At 60.6% G+C, this 23,409-nt stretch overlaps 1 protein-coding gene across 4 annotated transcripts in view; it reads right to left on the reverse strand.

Moving 5' to 3' along the window:
- Window positions 1-21,082, reverse strand: part of ARID3A (AT-rich interaction domain 3A) — a 32,823-nt gene extending 11,741 nt beyond the window's left edge. The window contains exons 1-3 of one of the 4 annotated variants that reach the window (XM_018050488.1): window positions 20,962-21,082; window positions 16,810-17,453; window positions 15,514-15,838 (exon numbers count right to left, since the gene is read on the reverse strand). In XM_018050488.1, coding sequence (XP_017905977.1) covers window positions 15,514-15,838; window positions 16,810-17,186 — 702 coding nt within the window. In that variant the 5' untranslated portion in view covers window positions 17,187-17,453; window positions 20,962-21,082. Of the gene's footprint in view, window positions 1-15,513; window positions 15,839-16,809; window positions 18,427-20,623; window positions 20,721-20,803; window positions 20,882-20,961 lie in introns of those variants that run through there. The other 3 variants (XM_018050487.1, XM_018050489.1, XM_013965519.2) reach the window with 3 other exon arrangements.

Genomic DNA, 23,409 nt, shown 5'->3' on the forward strand with positions numbered 1-23,409 from the left:
CCCCACTGACCTCTCACCGGCCTTCCTGCAGCTTCTCAAGCCCGCCAGGGGCCGTGGTCCCACCTCCGGCCTTTGACCTGGCAGCTCCTCTGGCCTGGAATGTTGGCCTGGCCCTGGCTGAGCTCTCTGCCCCCCAGGCTTTCCTGTCACCCAGGTCTCTGTGCTGAGGTCACCCCGGAGGGCCATCTGCGGCTGTGCTCTCACTGGGACCAGGTGGGCAACTCTCTTGTGTACCCCACCCCACCCCACCCTGTCCCCTGCACAACTGAGCTACATGGACTCACACTGTCCTCGCTGGGAGAGTGTCAGGGGTTTTCCCAGTGTCGAGGACTGGGCACACAGCAGCTGCTCAAAAGTGCTAATTAAAGTAGACTTTCATTTCTCACCACAACTTGGGGACAGGATCCCCCCATTCTTTCCCAAATCCTAGACATGTCTGGGCACGACCCATGTTCTGGGGCACCTACAGTCCAGGACTGGGCAGACAAGCGTCTTGGGGGTTCCTAGGATCTGCCCCGCTGGGTTCAGATTCTGCTCTCCCCCAGCCCCATCTGTGAAGGGGGCACAGGAGCCTGAGGATGTGGGTGTGGATGTGTGGGCCTGGGCTGGGGGTCCCCAAAAATGCTCCCAAGTCCACACCTCCCTTTCCATTTTCTACCTGCCAGGCGGGGTCACTGGGACATGGCCACGTGGCCCCTCCACCTCTCTGGGCTGTGGCGAGGCCCCCACCCATTGGTGGAACACGTCTGTCGGCTAGTTACCAAGGCTTGGCTGCCCATGGTCCATCTTCCCCCTACCCAGCACCACCCACTTCACAGAAGGGAAACTGAGGCACAGACCAGGAAGAGCCCAGTCCCCACCTCCCCTGCCCTGCAGTCTCCCATCTCCCCATCACCCCAGTGAGGACTATACTTCCCCTGTGGTCACTGCTGGCCCTTACCTCCCTCTGCTTAGCCCCTTTGGACCACATCATGGTTTCGAGCAAAAGGCACAGAGCCCACCTCAGGGCCTTTCCACCTGTGCTCCCTCCCCTGGAGAGCAGTTTCCTGGGCCCTTCTCATCCTGACCCCAGCCTCAGCCTCAGTTGCCTTTCAGGCAAAGACACAAGCCAGCCTGGTGCCCCATATGGCTTTCTCAGTGGACACTTGACCACCCTGGGGAGGGGGGATGATGAGCATGAGGGCCTTGCTCTGGGTCCTGCCTTGCTCTGGGTCCTGCCTTGCTCTGGGTCCAGCACAAGTGTAGGAGAAGGCTGGAGGGGGTACGGAGCGGGGATCTTTGGAGGGATCCCTCCCACCCTACCCCACCCCACCCGACCCCATCCCCCACCCCCTGCCCCATGGAGGGTGGAGGGGCCAGTGTCCAGGAAGAAGCAGATAAAGCCAGGCAGGCTCGGGGCTCCAGGCTCAGGTAGTGGCGGGGGGAGGGGCTGCGGAGGAAAAAGTGAGATAACCTCCCCCTCCCCCAACTGCTCGGGGGGCAAACAGGAAATTCTTGTTTGTGGCGAATGATGAGCATTTCCACCACCACCACCCGGCTGCTGACCAGGCCTCCAAGAAGCCCTGGCTGCAGCTGGGGGTGGGAGTAGGGATTGGGGTGGGAGTAGGGATTGGGGTGGGAGGGTCCCTCACTGGAAGCTGCCCTGTGGAGACAGCAGATACCTCAGGAGCCAGGGCACCACGCACCACCTGCCAGCCTGGAAGAGGAGGACAGGCCAATCAATCCAGAGGGGGGCCTGCAGGGGGGAGGGGGCCCCCAGGACCGCCCACACTCTGGAGACCCCTCCCAGACACCACGTCCCCAGTCCCCACGGAGCTGAGGGCGAGGGCTGCGTCCAGCCCAAGGCTGAGGGGGCCCTAGCTATAAAGAGACCGCCCGCCCGGGGCCCCTGAGAGGACCTTTGCCCCCTCAACAGTGTCTGCTCGGCCCCCTCCTGCCACCCAGGCAGCTCCAAAGTCCGAGGGGCCCTGTCTTGGATGGAAGAGGCCACTGGGCGGCAGGGGGACTCTGGGAGTGAGGCTGTGTCCTTGGACAGCAGAGTCAGGGACTCAAATCAGGAGGAACTGGAAGGATTCGGGATCACGGAGACCCCCCAGGCCCTGAGCAGGACAACTCTGTCCCCAGCAGACACTGATGCAGCTTGGAAAGCCCACAGCTGGGGGCGGGTGTAAAAAGGCCTGTTTCCACACTTGTGTCCAACCAAAGCTCCTGGGAACCAGAGAAGGATGCTTCCCCATGCCGCAATGGGGTGGGGGTGGGGTGGGGGGAGGAACAGAATCCCCACCCCACCCCCCTGGTCCCCCCACCCCCATGGGGAGCACAGGACTCAGAGAGGGTTAGGGAAGGGATGAGGGATGGAGGAGGAGCCAGGCGACAGGCAGGGCTGGGCGCCGCCTTAATCTCGCCTACTTTATCCAGGATTGTTAAAGAAAATATTTATGGAGGTGAAAGTCACGTACCATAGAATTAGCTGTTTTACAGTGAATGATTCAAGGGCCTTCTGTGCACAGACAGTGTTTGACAACCACCACCTCTGTTCATTCCAGAACCTTCCATTCCCCCCCTAAAAAACCCTGTCCTCATCAGAACCGCCCCCCCCCCCCCAGCCCCTGACAACCAGGAGCCCACTCCTTGTGTCTGTGGGTCTGCCAGTTCCGGACATTTCCCATGAGCGGAATCACACCCTGTGTGTCCTTCTGTGTTTGCTTCTCACTGAGCATTGTGTTCTCAGGATCTGTCCACGTGATAGTGAGTGTCAGAGCTTCTCTCCTTTTCGTGGCTAAGTAATATTCCAGGTGTGTGGAGGGACACATGCGTTCATCCATTCACCACTGATGGGCATTTGGCTCATTTCCCTTTTTTGGCTATTATTACAAATCTTACCTATTTCTATATCCTTTGGGGTTTGGGCAAAAACTGATTCATCATACCGCCAGTAAACAAAGTGAAACTGCAGTGAAAGAGCAGAGAAGGCCCCACAGCTGGCTTTTAACCCTTCAACGTCCCCCCTCAGAACAACCAAGATGACACTTCCCTGCAGCTTCCCAGAGTGGAGGGTCCCGGGAGCTTTCAATCTCTACATCAAGATCAGACTATGTCTGCCCTGCTCCAAGGCTGCCCTTGGCTCCCTGCCTCTGTCAGGAGAAGCCAGACCTCCTACCTGCCAGGCTGGGTGGGTGGGGCTGACGCCCTGTATGCCAGCACCTGGCGCCTCCCCAGTGCTGGCCCCTCACTGTCCCTATCCTGGTCCTGTGTGGGGCCTCTGCATTGCTGGTGCCCCCACCTGGGTCCCCGTCTTCCACCCTTAAAACCCTCTTTGGCTCCTGCTCTGACTCCCAAGCCAAGGCAACACCCTGAGTAACTCTCCCTGCCCCTCCACCCCCAGCATCTGTCACAGGTCATGTGACTCTGCACTTATTTGGGGGATGGTTTCTTTCCCTTCTTCATTCCCACCCAGATGACAGCCCCCAGGGCAGAACAGGTAACAGTGGGTGGGCTTGGTATACAGCAGGTGCTAAAGAAGAACTTACATTCCTACCCACCTAGCGTGTCCTCCATCACAGCTCAACCCCTTTGTCCCCAGGGGACGCCACCCCGGGCAGATAAAGCCCCTCCTCATATTATCTATCGGGTCCTGGGAGGCCTGGGCCGGGGATGACTCAGCACGGGCAGCCGTTGCCAGGTGGGCCAGGCCCAGGCCGGGTCCCTGGGGGCCACTCAACCGCGGACCCATTCACAGAACCGCCCACACACAGGCTGGGTGCAGTGCTGGGGGCGGGGCCGCACCGCATCTCCATGGCCCCTCCCCTCACGCCCACTCTGCACGGGCTCCATGCGCACTGGTGACCAGTCTCGGTCTGGCTATGGTGCTGCCCCCACCAGTTGCCGAGCCACTGGGCCCTATAACCGTGCGCGGCACCCACCCAGGGGGTGCGCTTCTGCCCCTCCTCGCCCCCTCTGCCCAGAGACCCCGAGGGGCAGGGACAGATGGATGAAGCCAGGACCATGGCTGGGCTGTGGGAGGAGGTGGGGTGTGTCAGAAGGACCTGGAGTCTGGAACCCTCCCTGCCTCAGTTTACCCATCGTGGCAGGTGGCAGGACACAGCTGGTGGGCAGTAAGCAGAAGTTGGTGCGGTGCCCACAGCCCTTCTGGGGGTGGCAGGGGCTCAGGAGGAGGAGGGCAGAGGAGGAGGAAGCCAGGGAGAGCAGTATCAGCCCTCCAGGTTTGGGCCAGGTCAGGCCATTTTACAGCCATGACTGAGCACCTTCTGTGTTGGTTTTCTTGGGGGAGGGGCCCACACTGCGCATTTGGGGTGCAGGGCCTATAGGATCTTAGTTCCCCGACCAGGGACTGAAACTGGGCCCAATGCAGTGAAGCGCTGAGTCCTAACCACTGCACTGCCAGGCAAGTCCCATCCTTCTCTATGTGAAGGCCCATACTGGATGCTGGGGACACAGTGCACCCAAAAGAGACCTGGCCTGAGAGGGGGGCAGCAGGAATCCCACCCAAGGGTGGCCAGGGCCCCTGGAGTCAGGCAGCTCCCTGCAGGGTGGGGGAAGGGCAGTCTGGCTTGCTGCTGTATACAGCAGGGGCTTAATAGTGTCCACAAGGTGACAGGCCCTTCCCACAAATTGGCCTCCCCATGCACCTGACCCCTGGGGCCAGCCCCGCCCCAACCCAGGCGCAGGGCCACACGGCCCTTTCATTTCCCGTCAGCACTCCAGGGCTGCAGGGGCCCCACTCGGCCAGCAGGAAATTGGGGAAGTGATTCTGGGCAGGGCAGAAACATCTGCCCGCTTGGCCACCGCCCCCCCCAACTGGTGTGTGTCCCCTCTCAGCAGAGATGCAGCACCCCCACCCACGACACAGATATTAATAAAAGTTCCAGAAACAAGTCACAGAGCCTGACCACAAAGTCAGCGATGAAAGGCACTTCTTTCTGGATTTCCGGAGGTTCTGGGGACATGCCCTGGTCTCCAGTCAGCCTTTCATGTGAGTGGGGGCCCCCGGAGCCTCAATCTTTCCACCTGGGAAGTGGGCAGGGGTGCACCTGGGGCATCCAGGTGGGGGAGGACAAGGGGATTGTGGGAACAGGCTGTGCAGAGAGAACAGTTTGGCCCCATGTAACAGCTGGGGATGCCAGCCAGGCCTGGCATGGAGGACACGCCCAGAACAGGCAGCAGAGGAGAGAAACTTCTAGGAAGGTAGCGGCCCCAACATGCAAATCCGGGCGGTGGCCTTTATCCACCTGGGAGCCCCTCGCCCATGGGCTTGGCTGGAGCAGACCACTGTCCATGTGGCGGCCCATTTCTCAGATGTGGAGACTGAGGTGCTGAGAGAAGGCACAGAGTGGGACTGGGACCTTGGACAGAGCCCCTTGGCACCTCTGGCCACATCAGAATCTGGTGCGACTGGGGGTTGGAGTGGGACCCCCTGCCCACGCATGCCTGGCATGCGCGGGGCACCGGGCAAAGGCTTTGGGGTCAGAAAGCGAAAAATCCAGCATCTTCTCCTTCTTTGCCCACTCCACCTGCAGTTATGAGCCTGATGGTCCTTGTGTTCTGGGGTCCTGGGACCCCCCACAACCTGAGGACAACAGTGTTGTTACAGCGTAGCTGCTGGCTCAGGGCAGCCAAGGGGTCTGAGCCCTGCACCCAGAGCCTGGCACCCGGGAATTAAAACTTCCACCATGGGGGACACTTCCCTGGTGGTCCAGTGGCTAGGACTCTGTGCTCCCAAAGCTTCGATCCCTGGTCAAGGAACTAGATTCCACATGCCACAATTAAGACCCGGCCAAGCCAGATAAAAAAACAACAAACAAACAAAAAACCCGCATTGTGCAGGAGTAACTTCTGAAAGAAAGTAGCCCCGTGTACCTGCAGAAGAGCTGTGGGCAGCCCCCAATAGGCGGAGAGGGACCCTCCTAGTGGTCCAGTGGCCTGTAGAGCTCCACCTGCTCAGGGAGTGACGTCCCCATTGCCCCCTACCCAGGTTCACTCAATGGAAGCACAGCAGAGTCGTGGAGGCAGGTCCCACCCCTCCCCAGCCCTGCTGACCGGGTCCTCACCGTCTGGGGTGCCCACAGACGGGACCGGAAGGAAGGGGGCTGCTTCCTGCCTCCTGCCCAGGAGTCAAGAGGAAGGGGCCCTGGGGGGGCTCAGGTTCTGGGGTTCCTGCCAAACACACCTGCAGGAGCCCCCATCAGACCTGGGCCCAGGGTGGAACACAATTTGCCCCACAATGGCCAGTGGACTCAGGGTGCCACCAAAACCTACCCCCTGACAGCAGGGGGGGCCACTCTCCTGGAACCTCCCACCTCCCCAGCTGCCACCTACATCAGCTGGGCTGGGCTCCCCCAAATAGCCATGGCATGGAATAAAGAAATAACCCCAGGACTTCAGTGGTTAGGACTCAGCACTATCACTGCCAAGGGTGCCGTTTCAATCCCTGGTTGGGGAAGTAAGATCCTGCAAAGCATACCAAGTGGCCAAAAAAAAACCCACCCACAATAACCCCAGAGGTGCCCTAGGGCCCCACTTCCAGTCTAAGAATCCAGCACCCTGTCAGCGGGCACATGGACCTGCCAGAGGGCACAGGGAGGGGCCGGGCGGGCCGCTGGCTGGGCAGAGTGCCAGGTGGGGCAGCAGCCACCAGGCCAGGAGAGGTGGCAGCTGGGCCATGCACACTGTCCCCAGGCGCTCCCAGGAAAAGGGCAGATGAGTAATTACAGGGTGATGGGGGCAGGATGGGCAGAGGGGCATGGGGGTTGGAGATCAGAGACAAGAAAGGAAACAGAGAGAGCCATGAGGGGGAGACAGAAACCAGAGACGTGGAGACTGACGAACACAGTCAGTTTCCAGGCCCAGGCCCAGCTCCCCCACTGCCAGGCATGGTGGCCTAACAGGAGGGGGACAGTTCACATTGGTTCCAGCCTTCAGTGAGGACCCAGGGCCGGTTGGAGTCCAAGGGAAGAACTTATGGAGCTCGTCCTAAAAGAGGAGGGATAAAGAACAGAAGGAGAGGCTTTCCCGGTGTGGTACAATGGTTAAGAATCCGCCTTGCAATGCAAAGGACACTGGTTTAATCCATAGTTGGGGAAGATCCCATATGCTGGTGGGGCAACTAAGCCCGTACGCCACTACTACTGAAGCCCGTGCGCCCAGAGCCTGTGCTCTGAAACAAGAAAAGCTGCCGCAATGAGCAGCCCGCATGCAACAACAAAGACCCAGCACAGCTAAAATAAATAAAATTTAAAAAACAAGAACAGAAGGAGGACATGGCCCACCCCATCCAGAGTTGGTAGCCCTGGGGCTGGGGGAGCCCCTTCCTGGGTGGGGACCTCACAGGTCCAAAAGTTCTACATTGGAAGCAAGGAGGTGAGGTTGGGGGCATGGCCTAACAGGGCAAAGGCTAGGGTGGCCATGGGGACCCTCAGGGAGAACGAGAAAGTGGCACAGCATCAGGGCCATGGCGACTGCAGCCCGGACAGAGATGCCAGACACCCAATCTGGAGGAGGCTCCATGGCAGACACGAGCAGGATTCACCCCACCTGACACACCACACAGCGCCCACCTGGACCTCTGTGTGGCTGTGGACTCCTGTGTCTGCCCCACGGCTGCACGTGGGCCTTTCCACCCGTCTGGACGTGTGCTGTCACCCCACATGTGGACCTCCCAATGGACAGCCCCCGCCGGGCAGGTCCTGCCACCCCACTGTGGCTCCCAGGCACACATGGACACACCCATCCAGCCAGACACAGACACACACAGACACACCCTCGCCCGGCGGCTGGCTCGCAGATACTGGGCCCAGACGCCCCGCCCTCGGCCGCCACACCCACCAGGCCCACTGGGCCTGGTGCCCCCACTGCCACGCAGCCACGTGGGCGGCACTTCTGTGCGCGTTGTTCTCAGGCACACCCCCGGTGCTCCACACATTCACATTCACACACACACACACACACACACACACACGCACGCACGTACGCACGTGGGTGTGCAGCCTGGCCTTTCTGCCTACAGCGCGATGCCATGGACCACTCAGTCAGGGTCTGGAGGAGGCTCCATGGCACACCGGCCCCCTATGCATCTGCCTGGCACTGCTGAGCCCCAAGAGTCAGGGACCCAAACCCCTCACTGGACTTTGTGTTTATTTCTTGCAGTGGCAACAGGCCGGGGGGAACAGGGGTTCGTTTTTCCACGATTCTGGAGCCCAGATGTTGGAAATCAAGGTGTGGACAGGGCCATGCTCCCAGAGGCTCCAGGGGAAGGTCCTCCCTGTCTCTTCCAGTTTCTGGGGGGCCCTGGGCTTGTGGCCACATCACCCATCTCCACCTCTACCCTCACATGGCTATTTTCTGCCTCTGTGTGTCCCTTGCCTTTCTATAAGGACCCCAGCTGCCCTCCTCTGCTGTGGCCTCATCTTAACTGCGTCTACAGAGACCCGATTTCCAAACAAGGTCCCGTCACTCTGGGGACACCATTCAGCCGCCGATAGATTTCTCCCTGGAACATGGGGTTTTATCTGTCCCTGGTTTGTCATCTGGAAGGCAGGTGTCCCCAAGGCCACAAGCCTGCTGGGGGCAGGCAGTGCTGACTCTATGCCTTCCCTGCCCCCGCCCCCACCCTTTGGCCCCATGAGACACCCGCCAGCCCTGCCCGAGGGGCAAGGCTGAGTCCTGCACTGGGGCCTCCACAGGCAGATTGGCTAGCGTTTAACCCCGTGACCCCCAATTGTCCTCTGGCCGAGCGCAGCCGGGCGAGCAGAGGAGGGCGGTCCGGCCCCGCCCCCGCGCGTGCCCACCCATGGCCTGCACCCCCAGCTGCCCCAAACCCCGCCTGGAGCAGGACCCAGCAGTGGGCAGCATCAGCAGACGGGGTCTTCCACAGGGCCGGGGATGCCCCTAAGTCACCATGGGGGGTGAAGGCTCAGAGTCAGAAGGATGGGTGGGTTGAAGAGACTCTGTGTCAGATGGGGAAACCAAGGCACAGAGCAGGGGAGCCATGCCTGCCATCCCCCAACTGCACCTCTACATCAGAGAGGATACACCCCCAGCCACAATCACACAGCACGTGAGGGGAGGAGGATGGGATACAGCGATGGGAGCCCCTGCAGCCCAGAGGCCTTCGTCACACTTCGCAGCTCCTGGGGCTGCGTCAGCAAGGCAGCACGGGACGCTGACCTGTGTCCGGGCCACTGATCCGAGCCACTGACTGGGGCAGCTTGACTTTCTGGCTAACGGTTAATGGGCCCCACCATACCCTCAAGATTGCTGAGACAAGGGGCCACGGGGGCCGGTGGGGGGCATGCATGTGTGTTCTTGCAGACCCCCAGGCACATAGCCACGTGCAGAGAGGGTCACCATGGGAGAGGGTTACCCCAACATGCATGGCACTGGGGCTGATGACTCGGATACACAAGTTTGGCCACCCTCAAGTGTGTCCAGACCCCAAGACACACTGGCGGGAATCCACATGACTTGGGTCCATGTCACGTGGGGGCACACACAGATGTACACAAACACTCCAGGTGCAGGGACCCACCAGCAGGCATCTAAGATGACAGATTCACATACAAGACGCCATAGGTGGGTCCACGTGGCCCCAGATCATTCAGATGAACACACGGGAGAGCCACACTGGCACACGCATGGTCACGGACACCATGGGGTCTCACAAGGCCCCCAGAGACCCAGCTCCACAAACTGACTCTGGCACACATGGGGCCCCTTGAGAGGGGACTCCACGTAGCCAGCCCTTCCTCACATGCACACGTGCCCACGTCAGCAGCTGGACTCCACGTGCTCCCCATGCCCGCTGGCCACCACGCCCTCCACAGCCGCGTGTGTTATTAGAAAGCGTGGGGAGGGGCCGGGCGCTTGGCAGCGGCGACCAGGGTGGGGAGCAGTGGTGGGCGTGGGGCCAGGCCACAGTGGCGGTGACCCCACAGCGATGACCGGGCAGCCAGGCGGCGGCGCCGGGGCCAGATAAGGCTCTTCCGGCTGAGTCAGTGTGGTTCCCAAGGCTGGCACGGGCGGGGGCACGGTGCCAGGATTGTTAGGCAGGCACCCTCCCTGTGCCCGCCATGGCCCAGCTGGCCCTGCGCCAGCAGCCGCAGTGGCTTTGATGAGGCGGGTGCTGCTCCAGGACGGCAGGGCTGGACTCCTGGGGGGCTTCGCAGCACTGGTCCCACCCCCAGCACAGGGCCCAGGGCCCCGGCTCCCCAGGAAGACGCCTGGTGCTGGAGCTGACCCACAGGACCCACGGACCTGGCCCCTGGCCTGTTCTGCCCCCGGCACGCCGGCTAGACGTCACTGGGCCCAGAATCCAGTGCCTGACCTCCAGCCTGTGCCTAGAACACACTTCTCACCCAAAACTTCTCACCCTCTTCCCTGGCCCCACAGGCCTAGCTGTGGTGCCCGGCCATGGATCCCAGCAGGGTTCTCCCAGTGTCCCTCTCCCTCCCCTAGCACTGCTAAATCCTGCAAAGGCCCCCTCTGAGCCCACCTTGGCTTGCCCTATTGTTCTGCCCACCTCTACCTCTCCCACTTCATGATCCAGCCACATGGTTCCAAGATACGGACCCTGACCATTCTCTGGCCATCTGGCTGACTCTTACACATCCTACAAAACCCCAGTTCCAAAGCTCATTCCTCTGGGCAGCCTTCCCTCTAGCCCAACCGAGACTGCACGGCTGGAGTCCCTGTGTCCATCTCTGGCCTTCCAGGTGAAGAAAGTATCTGCCACATCCTCCTGCAGCCCCAGCAATTTCTGCTCCCCACCTCCACCCTACAAAACCCCAAGAGATGTTTACTGCAGTGTTGTTTGCAACTGGGAAATAGGAAAAAAGACCAATGTGTTGGTATCGGCCCCACAAGGGAAACTGAAGCAGCTGAAACAACCAGGCTACTCAAAACACTGATAAAATAAACAAAGAGTGAAAATGATGGGAAAAAACGAGAAGAACGGTATGTCCAGCTCCGTGAATGGCAGACCCCAGCAACCCCCAGAAAACCACACTTCAATATGCTGCCCATCACACTTTAATACGCTGCCCGTCACACTTCTGTGTAAGTGGACAGAGAAAGGCCTGGAAAGACGGTGTGGCTGACCCCAGGAAGGTTGGGGAGGAGGCTGGCAGGCTCAGACCTCGCTGGAATCCTTTCTTTTTTTCCTACCAGAATGGTATCAAGTGTCACCTCTGAAATCCAAAAAAAGACTTTAAAAATATATGTGTGTATACTTTCTATATTTAAAAAAAAAATCAAGTGAACTGAAAAACACAGAAAAAATAATGTGACCACAGCCCCTTGCTGAGGGAGCATCTGGGGCCCAGGGCTGCACCCTAAGTTGTCTGAACCCATTTCTGGGGCCACAGAAGCTTGTGTGGAGAAGGACACCCATGGGAATTCAAGGGGCCCCAGGAGGCCCGGGGCAGGGTGGGGAAGGGGGGACAGGCAGGGTCCACAGCAAGGACATGGCAGCCTCTCAGGGTGGGGGCCCTGAGGCTGATGGTGGCTTTTCTGTCTGGGGGCCTGTGTGTCCAGACCCTGGGTTCTGACACCCTGCTGGGGGGCCCTGACCAACCACCTCCATTTCAGACGAGGAGACGGACGCTCAGAGCCATACAGTTTCCCTCCAAACCCTCACCAGTGGGGCTTGCCCCCTGCCCCTTCCCATCTGTCCACTCCTCTGGTACACCCTGTGGTCAAGTCCCAGTCTGATACATCCCCCGTGTGACCGTGGGCAAGTGGCTTCATTGGTCTATGCCTCAGTTTCCCTACCTGCACAATGGTGCAAACACAGTGTCCCCCACCAGCACCAAATGAGTATACACAAGACACTCGCAAGACGTTCAACCTGCCACCTGTGCATAGTTAGGTGACAAACACCACCTGGAACCATCATTTCTAAACCTCTGAGCCTATTTACTAGTGATGGTGAGCAGACATGACCTTGGGAAGCAGGGGGGAAAAGATCCCAACATTTAATGCAAACTGAAACCACAGGGAGATAGCACACCACCCCCGGAGGGACAGCTGGAATCAGAATCATAACCACAAGTGTCAGCGAGGATGTGGAGAAACTGGAACCCTCAGCTTGGATGCGAAATGGAGCAGCCACCGTGAACAAGAGCAGCTCCTCAGAAGACTAAACACAGAGTTACCATGCCGCGGCACCTCCTCTCCCAGGTCCATGCCTGTGAGAACCGAAAGCACACATTCACGCACAAACTCGTGCACACACATTCACAGCAGCCAAAGGGAGAAACAACCCCAGTGTCCATCAGTGGATGAGTGGGTAAGTAAAATGCAGTGAGTGAGTGAGTGAGTGAGTGTGTGTGTGTGTGTGTGTGTACAGACACACACACAAGCACGGCATGTGCATAATGGAACATTACTCAGCCAAGAAAAGGAGAGAAGCCCTGACACTCACTAACATGTGGACAGATCCTGAGAACAGGATGCTCAGTGAGAGAAGCAAACACAGGAGGACACACAGGGCATGATTCCACTGATGGCAAACATCCAGAACAGGCAGATCTAGAGACTGGTTGTCAGGATCTAGGGAAAGGAGTGGGGTAATAGCGAAAAGACACATGTTAAAAGCTTTATTTTTGAAGTGACAAAATGCTCTAAAATTGATGGTGGTGATGGCTGCACACCCCGTGAATGCATGAAAAGCCACTGAAATGCACTTTCCATAGCTGAATCACATGCTACATAAATTCCATATCAATAAAACCATGAGCAAAAATCCCAGCGTTTATCTATAGAGTCACTGAAACTAAGGATTCAAGTCCTTAAGTGGCTGAAGACCCTCAATTGAGTCTGTTTGCTTGAAAACCCCACGATAGTACTTTCTTGAGAGCCCTGCACAGCTCTGCTGGTGACAGGAAGCCACCGGGATGTCACTAGGATGCGATATCTGATGGCAGGAGGCAAGCTGCTGACTGCGCCCTGTGACACACTGCGATCCTGGCCAGCCCTGGCCTTCATCAGCGTGTGTCCCTGGGGCCGCCCAGTAGCGAGGCTCTCGGCTTCCAAGGAAAGATTCCGTGGCCGTGAGCCTGCTGCTCCCGGCCCCTCCCCAGCCTGGCTGCCCCCCAAACCCTGCGGCTGACGGCGGGATTTCACGGCTGTCGAGGGTTTTCGGGCGGAAGTCAGGCCTGGGCCCTGCCAAGACCAGGGAGGAAGAGGTAGAGATGGTGCCAAGCAGGCGGCCAGCCGGCCCGGCTGCCACGTGCCAGGAAGGGGGTGGGGCAGGCTCCAGAGTCAACACAGCCCCGACATCTGCCGGGCCGGCTAGTCCCAGGCCACTGTTGACACTGGCCGCACAGGTGTCTGGCCAGCTGGGTAGGAGGGCAGTGTGGGCAGCTGGAACTGCCACAGCTAGGCAGGAATAAGACCCTGGCATCTGCCCACCACGCCCCAGCCCCCTCCATCTGGGAATTCAATCCCAGGCCCTTCAGGGCCAAGCCCAGTGGCAGCATCTGGCCTCCACACACAAGCCATGCTACATCCTACCCCAGGGCCTTTGCACAGGTGCCCCACGATACAAGTGCCCAGCTCCTCCACCAACCAGGCTTGGCCCATAAGCTACATCCCCCAGCGGCTGCCAGGCTGGGTCTTATAATCCCTTCCCACCCATCTGTTTACAGACCTTTTTGGCCCCTGGCAGGGGAGCTGGGCATCCCATAGACACTACACAAGCATGAGACTGACTTGTGACCTGCATTCCCTGTGCTTCTTGGGCCTCAGTTTCCCCATCTGTGTCCTGACCCTGGGGGTCCTCAAAACATCAACCCTGTTTCCCAGACCAGCAGGACAACGGCCCCTTGAGTTACCTTGCTCCTGATGGGCCGAAAGGGCTTTGCAGTCAGGACACCTGACCCCTGGCCTCTGCCGGGCCTGGCCACTCAAAACCAGGTTGGGAGGGGCTGGGGGGTACTTGTCCACCCTCAACCCCATAGGGGCTGTGGGCTTGTCCCTTCCTCCTGCTCGGCAGTGAACCTGTGAGATGGAGGGTATCTGTCTGGCTCTGGCCTCCAGCCTGGGGCTCCCTGAGGGCTGAACTCAGATGGCAAACATTGATGTAAATCACCCATGGGACTCCTGTTTCGTTACTCTCACCCCAACAGACGTCAGGAGCTCGGTTCTGGGAAACCCACCACTCCCCCTGCCCCACTCATGCCTTGCCTCTGTTTTCTCATCTGCACAAGTAGACAGACAGCAGCCCAGACATAAATGAGGCCCCTGGAAGGGGAGGCAGACTGAAGCAGGTTGCAGGCTGGGGTCTACACGCCAGGGTGGGGACTTCAGGCTGAAGGGGGCAGCCGGGGTCATGCGTGAGGAGTGGCCAGCCACACCCTGGGAAGGTGACGTCTGCTGGGTGTCATTCCACCCCCTGCACCGCGTGCCAGGACCCAGCCGGAAGCCAGGGCAGCCCCACCCAGCCCAAGATGCTCGGGCAGGGGATTAATCCTCCTGCCTTCCTCAGTCTGGCCTCCTGCCTCAGGCCACTGCCCTGGCCACACCCACTCCAGGGGCACCTTCCCCTCCTGCCTTTACACCTGCCCCTGCATCATCCCACCACGGCCTTGGCTCATCCCCCTCATGCTGCATGTCCGCTTCTATACTTCGTCTGAGTTTTCTGAGGGTTACCAGGGTCCCAGTGCCCTTTCCCCAGGCGGCAGCTGCGGGGCCTCCTGCTCCCTCAAAGAGGGTCCCACTGCCCATCCTGGAAGCCAGCATGGGTCGGGGGGTGCCCCAAGGCCACACACAGCCACCTCCCGGCTCCCATGTGCCTGGCGCGTCCCCAGCCCTGTGGAGCCCAGATGAAGGCTGGGCACTGGGCCTGGGAGGCCAAGTCCCCATGTCCACTCTCGGAGGTTGGGGCAGGGCCCAGCTGGCCTCAGGCTGGAATGCAAGCCCAGCCGGCTATCCCGGCCGCCATCTGGTTTCCATCTGCCCGGCCTGGCGAGGCCTGACTTCAAAGGCTCCCCCGCCTGGCCACTTCCTCTGCCCTGGCCGCCTGCGGGGACGGCACCAGGAGGCCTGCTTCCTCCCCACCCCTCCTGAGCCCAGGGAGCTGCTCGACTGGCTGTCCACACCAACGTGGCCACCCCCTGCTCAGCCCCCTCCACGGCCACAGCCTCAATACATCAGACGCAACGCCACTGACAATGCCTCTGGCCGCGCCTGCTGGCTGCACCCATGACCCCCGGAACCCCATATAGGACGGTGGCCTTTCCCCAAGCCAGGTCTGCTTAGGTCTCTCTGCTCGGCCTTCTGGTACAGAGTCTGCCGAACTTCCCCTCCTGACTCCTGTCCCCATGTATCCCCACGTCCCTGCATTTACCGGCCGGCCCATCCCACCCACAGACAACGATCCCACACTGGGGCTTCCATGGGATGCCCCAGGCCCAAAAGGGGAGTTCGTGGCCCTCGAGGGCAGGTCAGAAGGACTCTGGCAGCAACCACCCGCGGCCCCATTTACGACGCAAGGCCCACCTGCTTGAACTGCTCTTCATATGTCCAGTCCCCGTGGTCTGGTGGCTGCAGCTGAGGTGCAGCATGGGCAGCCCCTCCAGGGACAGCTGGGCCAGTCCCTGGGCGCTCCTGGCCACCCAGTGCCCGGGATCCACTGTCACCACGGAAGGCCTGGAGCGGCTGAGCCTTGCGGGGGAACAGCGCTGCGGGGCCCAGGCTGGTGGCGCCCGGGGGCCCAAGCCCCTCCTCGTCCTCGTAGTCCTCATCCTCCTCGTCCTCTTCGTCGTCTCCCAGGTCTTCCTCCAGCTCCTCCTCCTCTTCCTCCTCCTCCTCCCATTTTGGCTTCCTGGGGCGGACAAGGGGCACGGGTCAGGGGAGAAGGTGCCAGCTCAACTCAAGCCCTGGGGCAAGGGTCCCACTTTATCCAGCCGTGGTTTCCCTGTCTGGACGTGGGTGAGCTGTCAAGAGCACCCATGAGCAGAACTGCTCAGGGTGTGGCCCTTACTGTCCTGTTCCCAGTTAGCCCAGAGCAACTAGAGGTGTCCCTGTGGCAATGAACCCCCCCCACCTACCTGCTAATCCCACCTCTCCCTGTCCTCGGCACAGGCTTCCTCACTAGGCCCTGAGTACACGGACCCTGTTCCTGCCTTGGGGCCTTTGCTGAGGCTGTTCCCTCTGCCAGGCATGCTGTTCTCTGCTCCCCTCACCCACTCCTAAGGGCTGTCAGCTGCACAGGCAGACCTTCACTCACAATGCCCCAAAAGTTGATTCCAGCCCCAGCCACCCCTCCCCTCAACATCCCCGCTTTATTTTCTTGGCATGGTCACAGCCCATAATCATACTCATGTGTGACTTGTCAAACTTCTTCCCAGGAGGATCCCACCAGTGCCCAGCTTGGGACCCGCATCAGACGCTGGTGAGACACACACAAGGGCCAATGGATGCCCGCTCTGTGCAGGCTTCTCCTGGGCCATGGACTCTAAGTCTGTCCCCATCACTAAATCTCCTACAGCCTCCTTAGGCGATGGGGGCCACTGATCTCGTGTGAGTAGCTCTATTTAAATTAAGGTGAAATAAAGCTATAGATGCAGAGTGCAGCTGTACTGGCCACGTATGTGTGAACCCTCTGGGACAGGAGGCCCCCATCTTGGGCGGTGTAGATGGAAAACTGTCCACCAGTGAGTTCTAAAGCATGGTACATCCTGGGAGGTCAGCAGGACAGGAGTTTTGCCCTTTCTCTACGGTAGTGCCCCAGGGCTGAGAGTGGCCGGTGCAGGGCATGTGGTCGGCACAAGGAGCCCACAGACCCCGACTCACAGGTCATCGTCGGAGCCTGCATCCTCAAAGCGGCCATCGCCCATGGGGAGGCTGGCTGCCTCCCTGCCTCGGCCAGGTGGGGTGGGCGAGCCCGGTGCCCCCTCCAAGGCCGCATCTTCATCCTCCGAGCCAGGGGGCCCATCCTCCGAGCTGGGACTGGGTGCGTGGCCAAGGCCGGCGGCAGCAGCTCGCATGGCGGCCAGGGCGGCCATCTGCGCCCGCTGTATCCGGGCGCTCTCAGGCTCCCTGTCCTCCTCCGGGGTGGCCCTGGTACGGGCTGGAGGTTCAGAGGGCGGTGGTGGCTGCCGGGCCTCCAGTTCTTGGCGTGCCCGCTGCTGCCGCTGCAGGAGCGTCTCCATCACAGCCTGCAGCTTCATGGCCCTGCGGGCCGGGCCGCCCCGGGCACCAGGAGGGGGCGGTGGGGGCGGCCCCTGTGGGGAGGGGGCCCGGCCGCACTGCAGTGTGGGGGCTGCGGGGGAGCCGGGGCAGTGCAGGGTGGCAGGGGGCAGGGGCAGGCGCCGCTGGGCTCAGGCTGAGGGCTGGCGGGGCATGCCAGTGGCAGGCGGGCAACACCTCCTTTCTCACACTGGGCACCAGGAGGTGGTGGCGGCTGGCGGGTAGCTCATTCACGTGTGTACAGAAACCTGGGGGTGACAAGAGACTGTCAGACCGCACTGGGCTCCTCCCCACTGAGGTCGGACCTCAAAGGCTTCTGGAAAAATCCCTTGTATCCATGCCCATCAGGGTGCAAACCTGGGGGCCTCCCTGGAGGTGGAGGAGCATGCTCGCCCCATTTTCCCCCCTCTGTCCACCCTCTAGCATGCTGAGAAGCTGGGTCACTCTGTACTGGACTCCCGAGGGCCTCAAGGCGGCCCCCACCCGTCTGGGCCACAGAGAATCAACACCCCCCAGAAAGAGCTGGATTATGGCTTCATAAACAGAGCAAGGGGACCGAGTATTCCTGGTCTCTGATTGGTCAAAGCCGCTACTAGGTGCCAGAGTCCAGGGGGCTCTGGGTTCCAGTTCTGAGTTCTAAGTACTGCTCACAGACATGCTGGTGCAGCCTGACCCAGGGGGCTCCGGGCACCCTCCTTTCTCATAGAAACCGTGCCTGACCCAGATTGAGCACCTGCTGTATACAGGCTTAGGCCTCCCTACTCAAGCTCCCACCTCATCTCTAAACCTCAGTTACTCCAGGCCTCAGTCTCCCCATCTGCAAAACAGGGCCCATCTCCCTGTGCCAAAGCAGGAACGATGCAAGTTTGCGATGATGCAGGTGCAACCCCAGAAGGCACTCGCTAGACTTATGGAAGGAGGCTGGACGAACCATGTTTCACAGATGGAGAAAATAGGCTTAAGTTGTCCTGCTGGAGGGCACACAGCAGGTTCCAGGCAAGACTGGGGATCGAATCCAGAACGCAGGTCTAGGGGAACCCTGGGCCTCCCAATAGCCCCCACATGCTCTCTGGCGGCTTCCCTGCCCTTTGGGTCCCCAAGTGGGGCCCAGGGCCCAGAACACAGCCCACTCTGCCCCGTCCCCCTCCCCAAGCCTGGGTTCCCTTTGGATCACTGCCAATCTGCTCTGCCAGGGCCTTGGGTGGACTCCAGGCATAGATGTCCCAGAGCCACCACCAAAGATAGGAGGATATAGCCCCCTATCTGCATCCCAGCACCCCCCAGCCCAGGCCACACCCCCATCCACCCAGGCCTCCAATAAAATAGACCAGGCAGAACTCAACAGGCCTGGCAGAGATACCCCAGATGGTACATCACTGAGACGCTGGTGGGAGAGGGGGTGGACAGGAGGGTCCAGGAGCCACTCCAGCTGGCCAGTGACCCCCACAGGCTTCTGAGCGTCTCCTCAGGCAGAAGGGGCCAGTGGGCAGGGGCTCCTGGTTAACAGCAGACATGGGCCACCAGGCTGGCTGGTCTCCCAGCCCCTCCTGTGACCTGCTAAGAGAAGCCTGACCCCTCCCCCAGGGGAGTCTTACAGTAGAGACCCTCGCAGCCTCCCCAGTCACGGGAGGGGGCCCCTCCCCAGTGATAGGGTTCCCAGCAGGACGGGTGAAAGGGCAGTGGGGGTGCAAGTAGGGGCCCCTGCAGGAAAGTGGGGAGGGACCCATCCCCAAAGGGCCTCAGTACTCTGCAGGGGCAGGGGTCCCAGGGCACAAAGATCCTCTCAGAGGCCATACTGCTAGAGAGTGACCAGCACAGCCTGCCCTTAGAGGCAGCAGAAGAGCACCCAGCCCCCACCCCCAGGGATGGGCGGTCACCCGTCCCCCCACAGCCCCAAGAAGTGCTGAGGGGACATTTCTCACCCAGTGTCTAGTCTGGTCTGCTGCCCCTCCCCCACCATTGACAACTTCCAAGATGAGCCCCCCTTCCCCACGGAAACGCTCTGGGCATCGCCCCCTCCCTTTGGGGGGGGCAGAAGGAAGAGGCCAAAGGAAGCCACTCCCCCCCAAGCCACCACCCCCAGGCCTGCTGGGTTTAATGACCCTTCCGGGTCCACGGGTGGGGGAGGGGAGCAGTGCAGGACTCCACGTAGGGGCTGGTGGAGGGGGCAGGTGGGAACCCCAAAGCCCCTCTAGGCCTGGGCCTGGCCACCCCCACCACCATGGCTGCCATTAACCCTAGGCTGAGGACGCCCACCCCTCCAGACCCCTCCCCGCAAGAGCCCTTTGTCCTTGGCCCTACCCCCACTTTATGACAACCCCAGGGGAGAGGCATTCCCAGGCAGGGACCGGGCTGGGATGGGAGGGGGCTGCTGGGGGGGTCGCTGGGACCTGGCTGAGGGGGGCGGCAAGGAGGGATCTGAGGCCACACCCTCTCCCCCCTCCCAGGCCTCCCGGAGAGAGGTCACCAGCTCGGCCCAGGGCTTGCAAAACATGGTTATTTAAAGAGTTGTGCAAGGCTGGGCCCCGCGGGTGGCGAAAGGGGGCCCTCACTTCACGAGGGGAAAGGAGGGGGAGGGCGGGGCAGAAAGGTGGGGAGGGGGCTAGGAGAGTCCGGAGGGGGTGGCCCAGAGGAAGTGAGAAAAGAAACACTGAAGAGGGAGAAGAAATTAGACGACAGAAACCCAAGTCCGATTTCAAAGGCTTCTTGGAAAGCGACCGATTTGCATGGTGGTGGGGCGGGGGGGCAAACCCTGCGGGCCGGGCGACTGAAAACGGAAGATTATTGACAAACCGGCCACCCAGGGTCCGCGGAACGTTGGAATTGACCAACGCGCTCTCCCCGCGCTTCCTGCGCCCGCTTTTGTATGTGGGGGGGTACTTAAAGAGGGAGGGGGCTTTTCCAGAGGATCCCCGCCAAAGATTTAGGGCTCCGGCAGAGCCTTCCCCCCTCCCCGGCCGCGGGCCCCGTGGTGTCCCCTCCAGGGGCCCCTTTCTGCCCCAGAGCCGACACTTTATAAATAAACCATCCAGGCTGAGGAGGATCACCAGAGAACTGCCCTCCCGACCCAGCGCGCCCACTCCCCTCGAAGCTCCAGAATAAAACACGGATTCCAGCGACAATAAATGAAATAATCCAGACCATAGCCCCCCGCGCGCGCGCCTAAAGACCATTTCCTTCCGCTGGAGGTGGGGGACACACACACTCCCGACCCCCGGTCACTCCCGCACCCGCGCAATATGGTAGGGGGTGAGGGCTCCGAGGGCGTCGAAGAGAAAATCGCCCCAACTCCGACCCACTCGGGTAGCCTTTCCGCACCCACGTTCCTGACCAACTTTGAGGGAGCCCCCCCTCATTAGCTTCCAGGGCGCGCGACGCCCACCCGGGGCGAAACCCGCGTTTTAAAAGGCCGGCCCACCTAGTACCCCAGCCTCACCGCGCGGGGCCCGGTCGGGGGGCGCAGGGCCCGGTCGGGGGGCGCATGCCCCACGCCTGGCGTCCGGCCCTGCCCCGGCCGCGCCTGGCCTCCGGCCCGGGCCGCGAGCTGCGCGCTGCTGGCTCCCGGCCACCGCCGGGTTTGTGCCGCGCGCCGACTCACCGAGTCGCCAGCCGAGTCCGCGTCTACACCCCCCACCGACCCGATTGGTAAAAGTCTCCCCGCGCGCGGCCTCCCCCGCCCCTCCCCTCCCCCCACCGGCGCGCTCACCGCCCCGCAGACAAATCACCGGGTGACAAATCGCTCTCAGATGCAAATACCTCGCCGGTGATTCAGCGCCGCGGCCCGGAACGTGGGGAGGGCTCTCCTAAGGCCCCCTCCCCCTTCCCAGACACCCCCTCGCCCCCCGCGCTTGGTCCGAAGACGCTCCAAGAGCCCAGGGGTGTTAGGGAAGGGGACAGAGTGGACGGAAATTTTCAAGTCGCGGCCCCTTTAAATGATAATAAATAATAAAAGGGAAGGGGAACAGGGACGCGGTATGCCCCGCCCCTATCTAGGGACGGTCGGTAATGTGCTCTCCGCGGGCCAGAGTGTACAGGACACCGAGGGGGCAGAAAGGGCTGGAAGCGACCCAGGGGAAGAGGGAGGGGAGAAAGTTGGGGCTCTGCCTGGATGGGGTTAGGGCACAGGAGCTCGGTCCGGGACCTCTATCTATTGTAACGACCGCCGAGGATATATCTACTCGGCTCGGAGTTTCGCCTCTGTCCCTTGGACTAAGCTACTAGCGCTAAAGACTTCACCCCCAGGAGTGGTGCCTCGGTTTCCAAGTCTGTAAAGTGGGGATTAGAGACTTGATAAACAAAGGGTCTGCGGTGACAGGAAAAGAGAGCAGTGCTGGGTCGGTGGGAGGGGGCCAGGGCTCTGCGATGAGGGCGCTGCATGGTGGAAGGGGGTCTGGGAGAGGGAGAGGCTGCCAGCCGTGGGCACGGCACTGGCAAAGCCGAGGGATGCCGTCCAGGAGTCCAGGATTCCTGGGAGGGTTCATCGCTAAGTCCTGATGACCCCTACCCTCCCCACCCCCCACCCCCTATAGCCCCCTCCTCTTGGAAACCTGACTGCCCACACCTTCTAGAAGGAGAGACAAGGTTATCTTGTGGGTAATCATAATTCAATAATAATTTCCATCTTCTGAGCAGCGCTCAGCCACACGGCCATGTGCCCAATGCATGAAGTTCACATTTTTGTGCAAACGTCTGTCCCCATTTCAGACAGCAGGAGAAACTGAGGCCAGAGTAGGTTGGGGTAAGGTGGGGCTTGGGGGTGTGAGCCCCTGAGGCCTCTCCTGGGAGCTAATCGCAGGGTCCCAGGCTCCAGCCCAGATAAGAGCAAAGTGAGAGCGTGGAGGGCAGGCAGGGGCCACCCAGAGGGCCCCTATGGGGAGGGACTGGAGTCCCTGATCTTGAGTTGTGGTTGGGATGAGGGGGTTGTGTGTGCAGCCCCTCCAGTACAACAGACAGCATTGCCATCTTCTGAGGGTCCTACCCCTACTCAACATCACCCACCCCCATTGAGGCCCTGTCTCTCTGGGGGATTCCCAAACCCAGGGGACAGTGCAAGGGAGCCACCCCCATCCGTGATGGGTGGTCAGAGGCAGAGTTCTGCCTGCTCCTTTCCGGAACCCAGCCTCCCAGCCCCCCGGGCCATTATAGCCTACTAACAGGTGACAGGGAGGCCTCCACCTTGAAGCTATTAAACAGCCACCCCCCAGCTGCCTACCTCACCACCCCTGCCACCAGAGGGGCAAAACTGCCCTGCCCCAGGAGAGAGGAAAGTTTGGAGACCCAGGTGAGCTGGGGGAGGAAAGCTATCCTTTAAGGACCAGGCCCCAGGTCAGTTCCAAAGTGCAGAAAAGCACCCCCTCCACCAAAGAGCCAAACATCAGGATGCAAGCCCTGCCTTACCTGGCACAGGAGAATGAGCCTCACTGTGCCTGTTCCCCCTCTCTAAAATGAGTCAATTTACATTCACTCCTCCTTCAGTGCCTGGAGAATCCCATGGACGGAGAAGCCTAGTAGGTTACAGTCCACGGAGTCGCAGAGTCGGATACGACTGAGCGACTTCACCTTCACCTTCAGTGGTTTTGAGGATCTCATTCCCCTCTGGTCAAAGGGAAGGGGGCAGGGAGGGGAGTCTCCTGGGGGGCAGGAGGGGTGCCGCCTAGCCCCCCCCTGCATAGCCGGGGGCAACTTCCCAGAGGAGCCTGGCCCAGCAGGGTGAGGGGCTGCAAGATTCCCAGCTGCCTCTAGTGAAGGGGGTCCTATTTTTAGCCCAGGGAGCTAGCTGGGAATTGACCCCAGTTTTGCTGGTTCCTCCAGGGATAGGCAGCAGGTATGGGCTGCTCCTTGGTCCTGGCTGTGTGATTTTAGGTTAGCCTGGACCCCTCTCTGGTCTCTGAGTACAGCGACCCCAGCCCTGTAAGTTTTCCTGGCCAAACCAGCTTGTGGGCCACCTGTGAAAACCAGCCTGATTCTGACTGAGCCCCTCAAGACACTCATCCTGCCCTCCATTCAGGGTTGAGGGGCACCTTTTTAAAAGTTCACCAAGGGACTTTCCTGATGGTCCAGCAGTTAAGACTGTACTCCCAATGCAGGGGTTCCAGGTTTGATCCCTGGTAAGGGAACTGAGGTCTTCCCAGGTGCTGCTAGTGGTAAAGAACCCACCTGAAAATGCAAGACTCCAGAGATGCGTGTTCAAGATCCATGGGTCAG

This window comes from Capra hircus, chromosome 7, assembly GCF_001704415.2.
Source record: "Capra hircus breed San Clemente chromosome 7, ASM170441v1, whole genome shotgun sequence".
NCBI classification, from domain to species: Eukaryota; Metazoa; Chordata; class Mammalia; order Artiodactyla; family Bovidae; genus Capra; species Capra hircus.